Genomic DNA, 14,127 nt, shown 5'->3' with positions numbered 1-14,127 from the left:
ATTTTAACAATATTTTCGTTTTAGTTCTTGTTGTTGTTTCCGTTCTCGGTTTATTGTGGAACAGCTTTTATACGTTGAATTTCTGTTGAAGTAATTGTGTCACATATAAAAATAATTACCAAGCAAGGAGTCCCTATCTGGATTCATAGACTACCAGAAGACAGATAGATTAAGACTAGAACTCATGACCTTATTTTTCGCGCAGACTCAAAGCCGATTCTTATTTACTGCATACTATTGGCTGCTATACCAAAACGTCCGCAAGGTACAATAGGAGTGTTAGCTGGTCGCGAGCAGAGAGTTCTGGTTTCCAGTTGGAAGGGGAGTTGCTACTTCAATTCTCGGCTTTTTCGTTTCGTGGTTTTTAGAGATTTTTAAGGGGAATGGGAGTATTTATTTAAAGCCGTTTTGAACTCACTCGTGAGGTTACTTAGCGTTGAGATTTAACGTGAGCGAGAAATGGCGAATCAATTTTCCCTGGAGTACTCTATCAGAGATAGTTTATTTTACGTGCCATAAATCTGACTCGCGACTCCTAATTTTACTCCCTCTCGGAGGAATCTATGCTAGGTATTTCATCGCCATTTGAAGTCTGTTGTCCTCGGCCGGATTTGGATTTATATATGTTAATATTGAACGCATTTCAGTATTTCTTGTATTGTTTGTTATTATAGAAGTTGTAAATTATTTAGGCTACACATAGAGAAGTATGACAGGAATTTTGAAAATTTGTATTGTAGTTTTTAAATATGATTTCAGTTGATGTTGAAGAAGCATTAAAAGCTGCTTGTGAGTTTTTAATAATAATTATGACAATAAATAATAAAATTAATAAAGTGATAATTGCAAATGTTTTTATAAATTTCAGTTGTTGCAGAAGAATGAATGAATGTATCTTGGCATTTATTTTTACTTATCTCCCGTTTCCTATAGAAACCAAAGAAGTGACGGTAAAATAGACTTCCTTAGAATCAATGTAATAACAATATATTTACTAAGAGTGGGGAAAAAGTTTTTAATTCAATTCTGTAACTAAATCCAATGTTTGAGTTGCTAAGGACGATGAAATAAAGTTCAGTTCAGATTACCATATCGTCGTTGTTCCTGCAATAACTCCTATGTGCAAAATATAAAACTTTTCAGTAGGAAGAAAAAACACATTTATTCATCCTATGGCAGCCATATATAGGAGACTGTGAATTCTTACATTTTCGAAACAAAGAAATATAATTACATACCGGTATAGGATATTTTATTATTTGCTGTATCACTATTTAAGTTATTTAATAGAGCAAAAATCTGAAAATCGATAAATATGTGACGTGACGTGACGTGACGTGACGTGACGTGACGTGACGTGACGTGACGTGACGTGACGTCTGTGTGGCGAAAACAACAATACGGAGAGTAAAATATATGAGATGTGAATGTATTTTAGTTTTAAACATTAAACTATATTATTAATTTTACGCACTTGTTGGTTGTGTGGCTCCAAATTGTACAAATACTAGTAATCATGAAGTCTACAAATTCTACCTTTTTCTGCTGACAAAGAAAGATGAAATAGCCTAAGTGGCTCATAAATTCGAGACTCAAGGATTGGACGCCAACAATAAATAATTAATTTTAATGTAAGTATGATGCAACATATTTTATAATGAAATATTCCAAGAAATGAAATGTGATTCCAATATTTGCATTCAGTAGTCATCAGGGGTGTCTCAAAGCTCAAGTCCATACTACACACTAGTGACTAGCAACTAGATGACTTGTAAACTACACACTAGGGAGCTTTGAACATGTATGCTTGAAACATGGCCTTCTTCATAGATTATTTTTCTGAAAACCATGACATTACGGTGCAGCACTAAATTAAGAAGGCAGTGTCCTAATGCAGTTTCATTACGAGTTATGTGGAAATGATAAGGGCTTAATATATTACAGTACTGTAATGTTTAAAACATTCTACAGAAGGTACTAACAATATAAGTGTTCAAAGTTAACGTGTTATTCTACATTATATTTACATTCTTTCACTTCCAAAGCATTTTCAGATTTCATAACCCCATTTGCTGATGAGGTATCCATGTTTGTTTAGTGAACAAGTCATCAATCAAGCAAGCATTTTCGTTGACTAGCTACTACGGACTTGATTGCTATGGACTATGTAGCTTTGGATCATGACTTGTGACGTCACATCCGGCTATTTAGTCAACATTCTAGTTCACTTCAGCTGAAAATGTAGCTTTGAGACACGACCTTGTGCATTCACTGAAACATTTATTCAGACTGCACTATTTCATATTAGTGTTGTCATTGGTAGTCTAGTGGTCAAAATGCTGGTCTTTAAGTTAGAAGTTCGAGGGTTCGAGTTTCCAAGCGCAACTCTGTTTTTTTATTAGTTGTAATTGCTTTCTACCTTTAAATTAATTGATTAATTTCCATTGAAACATTAATTTACATAAGGTATTGACTCTATTTAATAGCCTATTTTGTGATAAATTAAATTTCATCGAAACATTAATCCACATAGGGACTACTTTACTTTATATTTTTAATTAGTTACTGAATTCATTAATTTTCATCTAAATAGGGTCTACTTTATTTTATATTTCTTCTTCTTTCCCTTAGTTTAACCTCTCCCTTTTAGGTTCTTATTACACGACCCATGCCACCCAGGCCTTTATACTTCAATATTTAAAAAGTAATTATTCATTCATTTTCACTTAAATTAATGCACATAAGATTTACTTTACTTTATATTTTTAATATTCTTTCGAACTTTAATTCATTTACATGGATTTACTTTATTATTGTATTTGCCTATTTCACGGGCAACTATAGTGAAAGTTTACTACAATTTGGAATTTCTCGTTAGAGAAAGTTTACTGTCTCCCAACCTCTAACATTCATACCGGTACATAATCTTGTTCTTGCATAAAGTGAAGTGGGTAGGCATTGGATACATACATACTGTAATCTTGTTCTTGTACCGGTACAAGATCTCATGTTATGTCGCCTTGACTGTGGGATTCAAAATGGCGGATTGTTTTGCTTGTATAATACAGTGCTCTAATGTTGACTATGATGTCATCAGTGCATGGTTTCATTCGCATGTATTCCATTATCTCGTTGCTGATCATTTGAAGAATTAAAAACATCGTCAGAAATACTCCTAGGGTTGGATGTTGGATGTACCTATGTTGATCATTGTGTTGTAAAGGTTGCTGTGCCCTAACCCCCTTTTAGTTCTTTCCATGGATCTTTTTATTGAATGAAGAGAGAGGGAAATGGGAGGAGAAACTTCAAAGGTATGTGAAAACGCGTCCTTCCAAAGGAGTTAGGGCTGTAAAAACTGATATGTGAGCTCCAAGCCTGCTGGCCACTTGCCTCACTCCGGGTTTCGCCACTCCACTGAAGAAGCTCAAGAAAATTTCGAAGGGGAAAGCCGAAAATGGACGTAGCTTATTAGCTACAACATAGAGAAAAGCACCGTCGGTTTGTCTCATAGAACAAAATATACTATACAACAATTTCACCATGAAACATCAACTTTAATACAATGAGAGTGAGTGTGAGTGTGTGAGTGTGTGATTGTGTGAGTGTGTGTGTGTGTGTGTGTGTATGTGTGTGTGTGTGTGAGTGTGAGTGAGTATGTATGTTTGTTTGTTACAATTATTACAATAAAATCCAAGATATAATCATTCTGACACACACATACACATACACACTTGACATAGTTTAACTCTTCCTGTCCAAGGTATGGATAACAAATGAACCAGATTAAAAAGAAATAAATTATATAAAACAAATCCAACTCGAGGAAAGAAAGGATGACTAGCTGTCTCTCTTCTTCTTTCAATACAACGACTTCTCATATAACCAAAATTCCAAAAAGTACCTAAAACCACGATACACTATACAATAATATCCACTTAAATCATCCAATACTGGGTGGTGACCAACCCGTAGGACAAAAGGGACCAATCACCGTCGCATGACTATAAAAATACTTTTCTTGAAAGGAATACGGGTATAAAAACGAATAAAATTCATTGGGAAGTTTCAGAGAAATATTTCAAATATAAGCTCCTAACATGATTTTTTTTTTTTTTAATTCCGCTACATTTCGGGAGGATTTCGATTATCACTGCTACAACTTCCAAAGCCTCAAATTTCATTATGCGTAGTGAAATTCTGCTACAGTTGGCACACCGATTGAGAAAGATTTAACCATGTCAGACACATTAGAAATGGGTTCACCATTGTTGTTATGTGAATCAGTGGCGCACCCATGGGGGGGGGGGGGGGACTAAGGAAGCCCAGAACCAGATTTTATTTGTATTTCCAGTAAAATGGAAAGAATTTTTCATTCTCAAGCTAAGTTCTCATACTGCCATTTCTGCAGGCAATTTTAATGATGCCTTAGTGATATTTATAATTTAGCACCCCTATATATTCTGACTGAAAGTACTTGCAACCTTCCTACCAGTAGCACGAGAACATGGCATAGCAAGCGCGAGGTGAATAGTTGTATTGTATTGTATTGTATTGTATTGTATTTATTAACATTCCATGGTATTCATACATGCTTACAGCTAGAATATGGAACAAGTCAAAAAACTTAATAATATTATAAAGTCTTAATTTATAGTCACAGTCTAGATGAAATATATACAGACGAGATTTACAATGTAGTCTACTAGTACAACACAAAGTTTTAGTATCAATTTCATGAAGTGTTATTGAATGTCATGAATTCACCTACAGAATAGAAGGCGTGAGAAATTAGATACTTCTTTAATTTGGCCCTAAATAATTTTATGTTTTGAGTTTCATTTTTTATATCGATAGGGAGGCTATTAAAAATGTTTACTGCCATATAATGCACTCCTTTTTGATAGCACGATAGACTTGCCGATGGAGTATGAAAGTCATTTTTTTGACATGTATTTATGCTATGAACTGTTGAATTAGTTCCGGTACAAAGTTTTCACGATTACATACGAGGAAGATTATTAATGAAAAGATATACTGACAAGCCATGGGCATTATTTGTAGTTTTTTTAAAATAGTCCTACACGATTCCCTAGATTTGGCACCTACTATTATTCTACTTACTCTTTTTTGTAATAGAAATATATTGTTACTATCTGTGGAATTTCCCCAGAATATTATTCCAAAACTCATTACCGAGTGGAAGTATGCAAAGTATATTGTTTTTAAGGTATTGACATTTACTATCTTTTGCATAGATCTGATAGCAAAACAAGCTGAATTTAGTTTGGGGGTAATTTCTTTAATATGATTTTTCCAATTTAACACATTATCGATTTTTAAGCCACGAAATTTGGTTGTTGTTTCTAATAGGGATCTATTATTAATTATTGTGTTAGAAATTTGCGACGTTGAATTTGGACAGGATTTAAATTGAATTATGTTAGTTTTGTTACAATTTAATACTAATTTATTGACTGAGAACCAGTCACATATTTTGAAGAGAATTTCCTCTGTTGAAGATTGGAATGTGTTGGAGTTATTGGCTGTAATTACAATACTTGTGTCATCTGCAAATAATATGGAATGACCTACATCTTTTATTAGGAAGGCAAGATAATTTATAAAAACTAGAAATAGTAGGGGACCTAATATAGATCCTTGAGGAATTAGGCCACACATGGCAGCAGCTCCAGCGTATCCTTGACTTTTTAGATACTGTGTTGATATCACACTCTTTTAGCCCATCCAATTGTTTGTGCTAAACTTTCACTTTTTACATTGTCTACAGGCGTAAATTGTAAAAATTTCACATAATATACTGTATATATTTATTGTATGCTTTCAAGCCACCATCTTTTACTTAGCACACATTAGAGAAAATTGTTCAACAGAATACACATAACTAGGAACATTGTGCACCGCTCACATCTCGAACTATTTTTCTTTTAGTTACAGAATCACATGAATTTCAATTATTTGTACGAGGTATGAAACAGGGTTGTCCATGTGCCAAATGTACGAGAATGTCATGCAAAAGACTGATTACATACACAACTTTACTACTTTTAAATATAATAATAATAATAATAATAATAATAATAATAATAATAATAATAATAATAATAATAATAATAATAATAATTTTTTTTTTTTTCCAACAATAGCGTCAAATGGTATGTTTACTAGCCAGTAGCATTTCTATCACAACTCGAGAAATGGTCCCTTAAACACTATCTCTAGCATTTACGCGAGCTCTTAGAATCATTCTCTACTGGGGGTTTAGTTACATAAAACTCATCATGGTCTCTATGACCACGTAATGACAGATCCTGTCGTCCACATAGTATGACTGTTTCGATTATTGGCTTGAGTTTTTTCCTGTTTTCCAAAGCCTAAGTTCTCTTTCCATCATCATACTGTTCGATTCCCGCTCAAGGTTGTGAAATTTTTCTTTCATACCATGGCATGATTGTGACTATAATAGTATTTAATTCATAAATTAATATATAATTTCTTTCCAAACATTATATATACAGTACAAAGTTACTTGTTTTCAATGTGGCAGTGTTATGATTAGACAACGGAACTTTATCCCCCTCCCCCCCAAAAAAAAAAAACAGAAAATATGCATACAACTATGCAGTACTTAAGAGTATTGAAATATGCTCTTAAAAATTGAAATATATGCAGTAAAAAATACATATTAGAGGTTTATTGTGTCGTATAAACCTTGCATTGTCAGGGATATTTCTATTGGTATATTTTTCTAGAAAATTTCTAAAAACTACGTTATTCGAAGACTGCCAAGGCAAATTCACAGCAGCCACAGACTCGGAGAGCTTTATGAAATCCATTCTTTTTCCACCCAGAGTCTGAAAGCCTTTAGAGATAAGGCCCTCTTTAATTCTTTGGTTGGGATGATGGGCCATCCTTTTATATTGTTGAAGTTTGAATTTTTTTTCATACTGCACTTGCAGCACAAAAACTAACTTAACTAAATGAATACGGTAGCAAATAAAGCGAATTATCAATTGCTAAAAACATAGGCCTACCTAAACTCCGAATAACAAAATTCATTTCTGAAAAAAAAAAAAAAAACAAAAACAAAAACAAAAAACAAAAAAAAAATCCAATGAAGATATAGGCCTATTATCAAGTTATTAGATGATTGAAGTTTATTTGTTTGTCACATATTGCACAAAGATGATTTTCTCGTCAGTAGAAAAACATTTGTCTTCAGAAACCTATTTCTTTAATAAATCTTTTCTGCTATTTTTTATTTCAATATGTCGGCTTTTAAACTTGTAAGCAGATCGATCATGCACTGGTTCTTCACTTGGTTGTGCAGTAAAACTTGTTGAAATGAAAATTTACACCCCATGTAACTTTATTGTCGCAGGTGTCTAAATACATTCATTTTTGGTTCTATGAAATCAGAGCAAAAGTCTGAATGATATCCAGGTGACATGTATTTTAGCCCTGGCTCCTGGAACATTACACAGAGATAGGAATGTCATGTTAAAGTGGAAAACGAGCCAATTTATACAGTAGGGAGAAATATTCATTGTCGTCGCAGCAATTTAATGCCCTCAATAGTAATTAAGTAGGTACAGTAATTGTTGGTTTCATTTGTCACATAATTTTTATATTTCTTGCAGATCATTTTAATCAGAGAGAAAATTTGAAATTAGCTAATAAATCGGGCAAAACAAGGAAAGATATTAATATATTTAAATATGCAAAATAAAAATATATAGTATGCATTTAAAAGGGAAAACCTTGAAATATGCATTTGTGCAAAGTAAAGTTGGCTTCATTCGAACATAAAAACCATGATCGGCAAAGAATCAGTTTTACTTTTTCAATATGCCAAATCAATAAAAACATGCAATTGCATGAAATTCCGCGATCTCGTTATGATACTGTGACTATGAGGGTGGAAGAAGGCTTGATTTTGTACTTCTGGCTTTCTATATGACCCAGTCTTTTAAAGTGTGACATTCTCTGAAAATGAGATTTAAGTACTGTAGTACAGTACTTTAGAACAAGTAGCAGGCAAGCAGATATACTAAAAATTTTCAATAGGCTCATATTTTGTAAGTCGGTGTCCTTTATTCCATAAAGTACATTTGTGTTTGTAAATGTAAGAACATTCTTCGAAAATATTTGCAACAAATGAAATTAATATTTAAATTAAATTTAACTTTACATGTGTTCTGATGGTGAAACTAACCAGGAAGAGAAAAAGGAATTGGTTGGGTCACTGGCTGAGAAGAAACTGCCCACTAAAGGATGTACTGGAAGTAATGGTGAACGGAAGAAGAGTTCTGGGCAGAAGAAAATATCAGATGATAGACAACTTAAAGATAGGGCTATATGGATCATACGCAGAGACAAAGAGGAAGGCAGAAAATAGGAAAGATTTGAGAATGCTGGGTTTGCAGTGAAAGACCTGCTTTTGAATGAATGAATATGTGCTCTGAAGGTAACATTGCAAGTAGTACCGGTACAGGTACAGTATATTGTCTGAAGCCCCCCTCCGCCCAAAGCCAAATCCTGGATGCGCCCCTGATGTGAATCATTACATGACGATATTTAAGAGTTCAAGTTTTGTTGCCCTGAAGCCATTTTACTTTTACTGACAAACAAAATAAACAAAATATTATATAAAATTCTTCTTCTGCCATCTAGTATTAACTGAACAGAATTACAAGGAGCCTTATAATCTCTGGTGAGATCGCCACATTGGTCCTGTCAACACAAAAAAAAAAAAAACAACAGGGAAGCAAGGCAAGAAACAAAAGAGATCACAGACAACAACAACGTGATATAGCAAGAGTAGGATCATTTTATGTTTATTCGTCAGTCTGGTAGATAATAATGAAATAATAATACTTGTGGTATCGATGATTATTTGAATGTTGATTTCGCGCTCTTAATTACGTTGAAATAACGAAAATTAGACATAGAATATTATTTATACGTTGCCATGGAGACAGTTTCCAGAAATTTCTTGTTTATCAAGACTTTTCTGCGCGAGTATGAGATTTATATGATTTGAAGTGACATTTAATGTATACAAAAGTAAGACACTGCTAATTTACTTATTTTCTCGTACAATATGGGAATGGGGTTCTAATGTTTTTCTTCATTTTGTGTCCCTTGAGGAGCCAAGAACTTCAAGATGACTGAACAAGAAGAGAAGGTTATCTCTGTTAAGAAGAAATCGTTATTGATGAAGTATGAAATGCCAGTGGACCATCTTTCTTTCGAATATGTCGAAAAATGTAACGATCGAAAGGAACTGGAAAAAATTGTGAAAATATTAAGGTAATAAAGGTAATACTAGAGATTAGGCCTAATCTTTAGTTTTCTACACCATTTCTTTTTCTGTAACGTGTCAGACTTGCTGAATGAATGTGACTGATTTACTAAGAAATGGATTTTTTTTTTATAAATATTACGGTAGGCTACTTGTGGTGTAAGTGATAAACTTCTGAACGTAGCTTGTGCACACAAAATAAATTGTTGCCACTGAAAAGTGCCTTTTCGTGATCATAATGCTGCGCATTCGACAAACACAGACACCCCGGATATTTATCCATACTCATATACAGACCGAAATGCGTATATGCGAGGCAGGCATACCTAATGTCTGAATTAGGCCTAACCAAACCTAGTGTCACTGATACTCGACCTTACGAAAATTCGCATTCTATCTATGTACCTATCAGAAAACTTAGAAGCAAGGCATGCGATCCTACCTCTCTGCCAGCCACCACTTTTACAGCAACATTCCGTCCATATTCCGGTGCGAAATTGATGTCGCCACTCAGTTTGTCTTTTGCTCACGGTACTATATGACTCAACTAGAAGTCAAGCATGTAAATACATCCTACCCTTCTTTGGTAACTCAATTGTAAAGAAATAGCACAGTATTAAATAATGACTTCCGTTTGTTTTCATTGTCTAAATTATACCCACCTTCCTTTGGTAACGCACTTTTAAAGAATTACTCTTCGATATAACTTTTTCTTTTGTTAAGATTATTTATAAATGCCTTAACATCTGTGGTTATATTGCGTGTTTATGATCTGTGGTTGTACCAGTAGGCTGTTGTTGCTCTTGCTGAGTTCCTGTTTCTGTTGTGTGTTGTTAGATGGCTTGTGTTCATGTAGGCCTAACTGATTTTAGATTTTGATTAATGTTTATGATATTGGTGATTGAAGCGGTGATGAATCATCATGATATGTAAATTTTCAATCCGACATTTGCCTTTGTGACTGAGGGAAACCATGAAAACCCCAGTCAGATTGGTAGGTCACTGAGTTTGAACCCGGGACCTTCTGAATGCGAATCTCAAATGCTACTGTCTGGACCAACTCATTCAGTTGTCTGCTCCTGTGCATGTATTAGGACCTACATGTGTACAAGAAGTGTTATATTCTTTTCAAAGGCTTATTCTTACCAATGCCAGTATACAGATGATATAGGAATTGTGGAGATAAGTTATGTTAGGTACTTCAATAATTTCTCATGGTTTAAGTTTTAAATTATTTTAACATACTGCATAATTGAGGACATACTTCCAATGAAAATGTTCCATGGTATTATTAATTCCAGTATAGCCTAATTTAGTTGATATTTACACTAGAAAAAGAAAAGCTTATTGTTATATGTGATATGTTAGGAGATTCGAGAAGAAGCTGTTATCATCAGAATTTGTTAATTGCATAGGTATTTATTCCTCAGGATAGTCTAGTCTTATTTGTAAAAATACGAAGTAAACCAGTACGGTAAGTTGTAAGTTAATGAATGGATAATCTCCCAATACAAATGACTTGTAAGCACATAAACTTTACATAGTCCAGATCACGTATATAACAGATTGAACAGCCTTACGGACTTTGAAGGCAACAACTTTTATCAGTTTCACTATGCTGCCATCTACCGACTACAGAAGAAGTCATGTTATAACTCTCAGTTGAATTGCATGGAGTAACTGTAATCTACTTCCACCTAGCAGCATTACCAATCGACAGTGACAATCCATTTTCTTCCTTCCTCTTTGTCTCTGCATATGATCCATATATTTTAATGTCATCTATCATCTGATATCTTCTTCTGCCCCGAACTCTTCTCCTGTTCACCATTCCTTCCAGTACATCCTTCAGCAGACAGTTTCTTCTCAGCCAGTGACCCAACCAGTAATCATATGGTAATGCAGAATTCCTGCAAGAAAATATCATATGTACTTCAGTACATCACAATAATGATATGCGTAAATAACCATTTAGTGATTTAAGATAGCACTCATTCCGTCGGATTCCAGCCACTTAGTCATTTGTAATGAGTGCACCTCTGCACATAGTGTGTTGAACATTGTGCCACTGTCACACATCTGTGATACAGTACATGAGGGTTGGCCACTAAAGGGAAACTAAGAGGTGGAACTTAAACTGAGAGGATTCAATCTGGCATCAGAACTGGAATCCGGTGTGGCTTAGTGGATAAAGTGTCAGCATGTAGAGCTGAAAAACCGGGTTCGAGTCTCGGTGCTGGAGAGAATTTTTCTCCGCTCCACCCATCCTTCATCAACTCGGCAGCGCAGTTGGTATAGCGCTGGCCTTCAATGCTCGAGGTTGCTAGTTCGATCCTGGCCGAGGTCGATGGCATTTAAGTGTGTTTAAATGCGACAGGCTCATGTCAGTAGATTTAAACTGGCATGTAAAAGAACTCCTGCAGGACAAAAATTCCGGCATACCGGTGATGCTGATATAACCTCTGCAGTTGCGAGCATCGTTAAATAAACCATATTTAAATCCTTCATCATGTTTACTAAAACTTCTTGCAGTTTCAGTTTTTGTTTTGTTGAGATTTGCCTCAACTTCTTTTTAATCTAACTTTGTATTCTATCAAGTAGCTCTTCCTTTCACTATCACATATGATTGCTAAGAGAGATACTGAGTGACCTGCAACTGTTTTCAAATGTCTGGAAAATGTCACGTGAGAAGGAACCTAAGGCAGCCTGTAAAGAGGAAGCATATAGGCTCTGTATTTGCCTGGACTCTTGAGAGTTTGCTGTCTTATTGGTAAGATTCCCATGATCTTGAGATCACGGATGTAGGCCTAAGAGGCAGTGGTCTTCACTGTCACATGGCTTATATGTTCCTCACCCCACAATTTGTTTCTCATCCCTAAGTAAATTCTCTGCTTTGTGGATATATGTCTCTGAAGCCCTGTGTCTCGGTAATTAAGACTGCAGATGTACAGGGTGGACCCCTTGAACTTTCCTGGTTTCCATTGCTTTTCAAAAAAAAAAAAAAAAAAAAAAAAGCACGAAGATTATTATTTTTTTTTATCAGAAAGAACAATTAAAATATTTTCATGGAAAAAATCAGTAGATTTCTACATGGGCTCTGTTGCTAGCACGAACAATATCCAAACAGTATTCAATTTCTGACCAGGTTTGCTTAAGCACATCTAGTGTGATGATTGCTACTGCTTCCACGATGCGTGCACATAAGATGTTAATGTTGGGTATCGTGGTGGAGTATACAATGTTCTTCACATAGCCCCAGAAGAAAAAATCTAAAGGAGTTATGTCAGAAGGGGAATGGGGAGGCAAGCTATGGGACCACCGCGGCCGATCCAACAGTTTGGGAAGGCGTTGTTCAGAGCTGTACACACAGTGTTATTCCATTAAGGTGGTGCTCCATCTTTTTAAAAGATATTTTTGGCTGTTTTTGTGCTGTCTGAGGAAATGCTAATTGTTCAAGCATGTCTAAATACGTAATTCCTGTGACAGCAGGTTCCAAGAAGAAAAAAGGTCCAATTATCATGTCCTTCATCAGACCACACCATTTTACTTTAGGGCATATCTCGAATATGCTCCTGGACTTTGCGTGAGTTTTCAGAGCCCCATATACGAACATTGTGTCAGTTAACTTTTCCGGACACTTGGAATGTAGCCTCGTCTGAAAACATGATGAGACTCTAGAAATCGTGGTTTTGGTCAAAACACTCCAGAATGTCAGCTGCGAAATTTTGTCTCTGTGGTTTGTCTGTCTGCTTGATTTTGTGAAGAATCTGCACCTTATATGCATATAACCACAGTCACTTGGGTAGGATCCTCAGTAATGTTGGGGGGATCTGCACTTCACGTGATACACACCTAGTGGATTTGCACGGGCTACGAGCAGAGGCATTTCTAATCTCTTCTACTCGCTTTTCAGATATGTACTGACCTCCTCCATGCTGCTTTTGCATACTGCCAGTAACCAAAAATGTTGTGAACCATTGTCTGATAGACTTCGGATCAGGTGGATGCTTATGGAACTCACATATAAATTGTCTTTGAACAGTGATTATAGACTTGCTTTCCACAACTACCTGCGCTTTCTCTTCCATTGAAGCTGTGTTGTAAATTAAACTACACCAGCACCCCCATTGATGATTCAGAATTCAGAAAATTACTACTGATACTTAACTACAAAGTGAGCCAGTCAAATGGAAAGATTTGATGGGAGTATGTGAAAATGAAGTCCTGCGCCATGGCGTCACGGTCTAAGGCATCCCGCCTAGGACTCACGTTATGGAATGCGTGCTGGTTCGAGTCCTCATGGGGGAAGAAATTTTCTCATGAAATTTCGGCCAGTGTATGGGACCGGTGCCCACCCAGCATCATGATGCACTTTGGGAGCTACGATAGGTAGCGAAATCCGGTTGCGAATATCAGCTATAACGGCTGGGGGGATCAGCGTGCTAACCACACGATACCTCCATTCTGGTTGGATGATCGTCCACCTCTGCTTCGGCATGTGGGCGTGAGGCCAGCAGCCGGCTGGTCGGTCTAGGCCCTTCACAGGCTGTAGCGCCACGGATTATTATTATTATTATTATTATTATTATTATTATTATTATTATTATTATTATTATTATTATTATTATTATTATGTGAGAATGAATATAACTGTCTCTTGTCTACCTTTCACTTTACAATTTATGAATCCTTAGGCAGTGATGTCACTATCTCTGCGTTCCCTAGTAACCAAGTTATTTGTCTCTACCATGTTTTGTTAAATGGTGCTCATCGTTACTGCAAACTGCAATTAATTGAATTCAATG

At 35.5% G+C, this 14,127-nt stretch overlaps 1 protein-coding gene across 5 annotated transcripts in view; it reads left to right on the top strand.

The window, feature by feature from the left end:
* Window positions 1–14,127, top strand: part of Spag1 (Spag1 axonemal dynein assembly factor) — a 329,300-nt gene that overhangs the window by 279,159 nt on the left and 36,014 nt on the right. Inside the window, exons 1-2 of one of the 5 annotated variants that reach the window (XM_069820424.1) lie at window positions 8,763–8,838; window positions 9,168–9,330. The exons of 1 other annotated variant lie outside the window; for it this stretch is intronic. In XM_069820424.1, coding sequence (XP_069676525.1) covers window positions 9,185–9,330 — 146 coding nt within the window. In that variant the 5' untranslated portion in view covers window positions 8,763–8,838; window positions 9,168–9,184. Of the gene's footprint in view, window positions 1–8,762; window positions 9,085–9,167; window positions 9,340–14,127 lie in introns of those variants that run through there. 3 more of the 5 variants (XM_069820423.1, XM_069820422.1, XM_069820427.1) reach the window with 3 other exon arrangements.

This window comes from Periplaneta americana, chromosome 3 (genome assembly GCF_040183065.1).
Source record: "Periplaneta americana isolate PAMFEO1 chromosome 3, P.americana_PAMFEO1_priV1, whole genome shotgun sequence".
NCBI lineage: Eukaryota > Metazoa > Arthropoda > Insecta > Blattodea > Blattidae > Periplaneta > Periplaneta americana.
This window is presented reverse-complemented; position numbering and strand designations above follow the sequence as displayed.